General features: G+C 34.1%; 1 protein-coding gene across 1 annotated transcript; it reads right to left on the bottom strand.

The window, feature by feature from the left end:
- Nucleotides 1-225: 225 nt before the first annotated feature.
- Nucleotides 226-6,174, bottom strand: LOC108950660 (the record flags this gene model as incomplete). Its single annotated transcript, XM_018816689.2, has 17 exons — nt 226-770; nt 1,231-1,319; nt 1,535-1,601; nt 1,664-1,782; nt 1,837-1,956; nt 2,036-2,161; nt 2,239-2,335; nt 2,398-2,605; nt 2,675-2,839; nt 2,914-3,140; nt 3,202-3,474; nt 3,780-3,958; nt 4,427-4,538; nt 4,768-4,923; nt 5,047-5,145; nt 5,332-5,526; nt 5,938-6,174. Coding segments are annotated over 17 exons (2,528 nt in total), but the record flags the coding sequence as incomplete, so codon positions are not given.
- Between the last annotated feature and the right edge of the window lie 328 nt (nt 6,175-6,502).

Genomic DNA, 6,502 nt, shown 5'->3' with positions numbered 1-6,502 from the left:
AGCGCGCCTGCTTATAACCTAGAGGTAATGGGGTCAAGGCCTTGACGCTGCCTACCATTGTGGGCGTATGTGTCCTTAGGCAAGACACTTAATGACAATTGCTCCAACCCAGTGGTCACTAATGCGTTGTCCAAATTATCGGCCATACATAAAAAAATGAAAAAAATAATCACTCACAAAGTAACATACATGGTAACTCGTAAGCTGGCACGAGGTGTTAAACCCGTGTGATAACGACTGTCATTTTCCGGCCGCGCGAGAACAAAGTAAGTTACATTCATTCATTCATTTATATTGCTGTACCCTTTAATAGGCTCCAGTAATGTAACTGTTTGACACTGTTTGGCTAGGATTTCTAAAATTGCTAGTTTTTGTATTGTATGTAAATAAATACTAACATTAAGAACGAATATGATAGCATTCTGCCACTAACAATAATATCAAATACCCTTCATGTATTTTAAATATAAAATTAGTACAACTTATACCTTGAGTGGCAGGGACATTTTTCAGTGGAGATAAATAAGTCGTATTGTCCAACTTTGGTTTATAATAGTATATTTTTATTCATTATTTATTTTACATTTCAATTAAAGTAAGTCCAATAACAGCAATGATATAATTTGCTTAATTTGATGTAAACAGAAATTTTAACCTTCAGCATTTGTATTATCTTGTTGCAAAGCATCTTTACTTTGATTATCTGATGATTTATGAGACGCTGGTCTTCAAGTTTGGGATTTGATTAACTTCTAAGTTCACATATGCTTCTGGAAGTTTAAAGTTGTTATATATTTTATATAGGTAAGGTTGCACCACAAACTGTAATCCCAATCTTGAGCATGATTCATAAGATCAAAAGATGATATTACCATATTTGTCCGGTGCTGTGGCGTAGTGGTTAGTGCACCTGCCTGTAACCAATAGGTAATGGGTTCAAGGCTGGACGCTGCTACCATTGTGGGAGTATGTGTCATTGGGCAAAACACCACAATTGCTCCAACCCAGTGGTCACTAATGGGTTGTCCAAATTATCAGCCATACATAAAAAATTAAAAATCCCCCCCAAAAAATAACAATAATCACCCACAAAGTAACATACACGGTAACTTGTAAGCTGGCACGAGGTGTTAAACCCGTGTGATTACGACTGTCGTTTTCCAGCCACGCCAGGATAAAGTAAGTTACATTCATTCATATGCTTGCTTAATTATGATTTATATAGTTTACCTTCACAATTTGTAGTATCTTGTTGTACAGCCCCTTCATTCTGAACAAAATGAACCTTTTGAGATCTACCTTGTTTCAGAGAAACATTCCTGTTTTTTTTATATTTGTTAACATAAGACACGCAATGTGTATAAAATGAATGTAACTTAAGATGGAGCAATATCCGTTAAGTATCTTGCCTAAGGACACATATGCCCGCAATGGTAGCAGCGACAAGCCATGAACCCATCACCTTTGGGTTACAGGCAAGCGCGTTTGCCACGACGCCGACCACATGGTGTAGGAAATTAAACTTAACTCTTACTTTCGTTTCATGTAGAAATAAACAGTTCCTGCCACAGCTATCAACATGCACACTGCAACCACCACAACTGAAAAACATGTTACATTTAACCATGTGCAATTACAGCAATAATGCTTAAGAAAGAATTACCTGCTATTATGAGTGTATTAGAACTTGTTGGCTTAACTACAAGCGGGGCTGTAGCTATCGGTTGACTAGTTTGCGTCAAGTAAACTCCATCAGCTGAAGTTAAAGTGACAACCTGAAATCTGAATGAAATAATTTTAATGATGCTCCAACAAAAATGACATGAATATTCTTACTTGTATGTGACTCCATTAGTCAACAATCTGTTGGAGCAGCTTATAGCATAAGATGTATTCACTTTACATTGTGTTGTTGTATTGGATGATAAGCTAACTTGTCTGCTTGTTTCATTAAACCTGAATTCAAATTCTCTAGTTAGTTTTCACAATGTGTTGTGTGTCCCAGAACATTATAACTACCTTGTCAAATACATACCTTGGTAAAACCGCAGCACAATATGTAGAAGACTTAGAGTTTGTGATTATTTTTTTTATTTCCATCCATGTATAGGAATCTCTAAAAACGTTGCTTCCTTCTTTACCACCAATGACAAGATAACAACTGGATATAAATAATAGGAATAGGAGCATAGCTCTGGTGGTATGTTCGTGTAAATAAATTAACAAAGTATTGTTCACCTGATTGGTCCGTTAGTTTCATCAGCTTTGTTTACTTGTATATGTAAGGTACTTGCAGAACTTCCAACTATTGTGGGGGTTGGTATACTGGCAGGGGCTGAAATGGAGCAGTTGCATTGTACTTCTATAAAGCATGATGTATTAAACCTTCCTATTTACCTTGTACTTGTGATATACAATGTCCTGTTGCTACAATATACGAACCAACTTCAGAACAAGTCTTAGCAGCGATTGTGATGACATGTTTACGATTTGGTTTTGTTTTAAGTAGGTACGAATAAGTACCACTTGGTGGTATATGTGTTACATTAGTTACAACGTCTGGCACACCGGGTGCTTTTTTGTGTAGGCTACTTGTTACAACAATCTGTAAAGTGCATGATTTGTTTGTTTTAAAAGCTACAAACAAGTTCTGTTTTACCAAACTAAAACTCACTCTTGATCCAATTATTCCAGTTTCTGGTCCTTTATTCCATGATATTATACAAAAAGTTTTACTGGAATCCAAATTTGCACTTGCTGACAAAATACTTGGTTTTTCACCGGTTGTTCTTCCAACTATTTGGTTAATTTTCTTGGAATACTTTGGAAACAAATTTACCTGCCAGGTTTTAAAAATAACCTTTGATAATTAATGGAACTCGATTAAAATGACCTGAAGCAAATTTAAGCTACCTTGATGGTATATTCTGTTTTTGGTGTCAAGTTATCAAAAGTGATTGAATATTTGTTGTCACTTGTTGATGTTTGAGTGAGAGTTTTCATGTAAGTTTGACTTGAATTGGTGATGCTTACATTGTATACAATGTTACCACTGGTTTTGGTAATATCTGTCCAATTAACTTGTAGTTGGTTACCAGGGCAACCACCAGGTGAAGAAGTGACTGCTGAGCTTGGATCATCTGAGATTTTTAATTATTATTTAGTAATGCTTTTATGTATACAGATGGTATATGACGCTACCTGAAAATCCTGTTTCTGATATTATGTTTGAAGAACCATCTGAAGTTTTTGCCCAACATGAAACAACATCTGTACTTCCAAATATTAACAAGTTAGAAATTTGGCTTGATACTTCATGTGTATTCAACACTGTGTTGTTTATGAATGGGATTCCTTGTTCAACTGTTACACCATTTGCATTCCAATGAACAGTGGGTGAAGTTTCACAGATAAATATGCAAGTGTATGTTGATGTCGCTAATTTACTTTCCAATAATCTTGGCTGCTTTTCAACTGTAAAGAATTTCCTAAATTTATTATATTACGTAAATTGATTATACTTCAGAAACTGCAGTAAAATAGAACAGACACCCAGCAGTTACTGTCAAGTTTGACTTAACTAAGTTCTTTGTATATAAGCTGTACGTAAAAAGTGAAGTGTGTGATAGTTTTAAAATAGAAACACCAACTGTTATATATCAATAAAGTATTTTATGTGCGTAGGTTTCCTTTAGAATTTTCAAAACGTGGATAGTAGGTAAAACCTAAAATTTGTTCTCCGTGTAGAGCATTTTTCCAATAAGGATACTTATACGTACTAATAACAATAGTTTCTGCAGATTGGTCAAGGGAAGTAGCATTGCAAGTATAAACACCAGAATTCTGATGTAAACCACGAGTTAAATACAAACGTGATGTAGAATTCCCATCCAGTGTAGGTTGTGTAATTATTTGATACACTCGTTCACTTGTGTTTGTTGAAACATCTTGTGAGTTTCTGTCAAAAAATTCAATAATTTTTACTTAGCAATCAAGTAAGAATTATTTAGATCCAACTGGATGAATGATTCCAGCCTGTTATGTTAATGCTTACATTTTTCATGAGACAGGAACGAATTACAAACGTTTTTATAAAAAAACACAACGAACACAAGATTTATATAAAAATATAAAGTATAATGTTCAACAGCATCATAAAGCTTCTGTGTTATTATATAAAGGATCGCGTCTGCGTATCTTACGATCATTGTCTAATAGCGATCGGCGCGAATTAGTAACTAGTTTATTTCTTGGTTTTAAAATCGTATGGACGATTTTATAGCTTGAAATATAGCCCAAAATACACGAAAATTTCGCCCACATCATTTTGGTTAAAAATGATGGCTAAAAAAACATTAGTACTATGCAGCAAATATTTGGCATACCCCGGCAGCCTTCACGTGCGTCAAAGTGTGCTCATACTTACATTTTCCATGAGACAGGAGGACCAGGGTTGGCATCTGATGAACAAAGAACAGAATCTTCTCCGTACTTTACATTTAAAGTTGATTTGGACGCAACCAGTAACGTGCTTTTTACTTTGAATAAAATACCATTAAAGAATAAACTGTTAAACTGTATGTTATATGTCCTGCGCATGATCAGCACGCCTCTAACCCAGAGGTTACAGACTTAATACATGGTAACTTCAACTTGTAAGCGGGCATAAGATTTATGAAAGAGAAGACCGTGATATAAAGACTATCATTACATTGCCACGAAAGAGTTAATAAATTACATTCAATCATTTATACTAAATATTCTTACCATTAAGTTGACAAATATAGTGAGCATCAAATGAGGGATTGGTTGATCTCCACCTCCAAATATTTACATCAGGGAATGAGCTTGTCATTCCATAGTTACCCCTGTCCGGATTGTAAAAATGCCAGTTGTTGTATTTACCATTAACAATGAATGGACCTGTGTACAACAGATTTTGTAAATGTTATAATTAAGGAAACCAAACTCAGTTTAAACCATGAAAGCTGTTTTCGAAGAACAAACAATAATTAAAATAGATGTGTCATGCAGTATAGTTCTTACCACCAACTCCACGGACAGTTGTTTTAAAATAAAACTTGTCATGTGTTGTGCTCCATTCCCAACCAGTTCCATCTGATGTCTTCACTGCATCAATGTAAGCTGGAATAAATATTTTACAAAAATGATGTTGCAGATTAAAATAAAATTGTTATTCTGAGATTTCATTTCAATAAACAAAATATATTTGACTTAAGTGAATTGCCATTTTAGTTTGCTAATATCTACGCAGTAAATATTTGGTTCTGAATATATAGTGTTTAACTGATAATACTAAGAAATACAAACCGTAATTATTGCTTGTCATCCATTTTCCTGCAATCTTATAAGCAGCTCCTTTAGTTTGAATAAAGGTTTGAGTTTCTGCATCTGGTATAATTGCAAGGTGACCACCCAATCCAACACATGCTGATTTTGCACCAGCATGATTTGCAGTAAGTGGAGAAAATAAAAAATAACTCCCTTTGTAATATTCCAGTCTGGCTGGAATGAAACATCATCATTGTAAACAGGACCTAACATACTTAAAAATAAATAAACTTTGAACAAAACTATGTATACCAACTATGGCATGGTAATAACAAATGGCCATGCATGGTTTGTAATTAAGAATATAAAATAATTTTCTTCAAAATATTTCAAAGTGATGTTGATTTAGTTAGATTGATATATACGTTATATTTAGTGCTTGTTATTTTTTTATATCATCACAGAAATCTTCAAATCATGATAATGAAATCTGCACAGATTGCTGTTAGCGTCCATATTTACCAATGCCATTGCTGTCAAACAAAACTGATAAAAGTCAAAATACTAAATTAGATTCACTTGGATTGAACATATTGATTTGTGTAAATATATGGAGTAAATCTGATCCTTGGTAAGAAATATTACCTTTAATCTGGCAAATATAGTGAGCCACAGTTGAGGCTGTGACAGATATCCAACTCCATGGAGGTCCAAAAATAGATCCAACAATCCCATAATCTCCTTTATTTGGATTGTAGATTTGCCAGTAGTTGTATTTTCCATTTTGTATCAAACCCCCACCTATTATGAACGAAAGTAGCTTATTTATTGGGCAAAGACAATCGTTATAAAACGGATGTTCCCCCCAATATTTTTGTATTGCTTAATGAATTAAAATCACAGTACGATGACTGTTCATTGTTTTAGGTGGTCTAGCCATTATTCTTTATACTAATAAACTCTAATCAAAGTGTAAAAAGGAAAGTGGAAGTTTTTCTAAAATAGATTTTTTTGCATATTTAAGTCTTTTCTTATTTTTTTATTTTTGTGCCACTGCTTCCATTCTCTGAAGAATTAAATTCTGTCAAATGCCAGCGGGGCAAAATACCAAATACGTACTCTTTTGCATCTGTAGAAGAACTTAACTGCATCACATTTCGGCGTTTAGTGAAAAACATGACTGCACATTTGAGATTTAATCACATTTTTT

This window comes from Ciona intestinalis, unplaced genomic scaffold (assembly GCF_000224145.3).
Source record: "Ciona intestinalis unplaced genomic scaffold, KH HT000541.1, whole genome shotgun sequence".
Taxonomy (NCBI): domain Eukaryota; kingdom Metazoa; phylum Chordata; class Ascidiacea; order Phlebobranchia; family Cionidae; genus Ciona; species Ciona intestinalis.
Note: the sequence above shows the minus strand (reverse complement) of the source record. Positions and strands in the feature narration are given on the sequence as shown.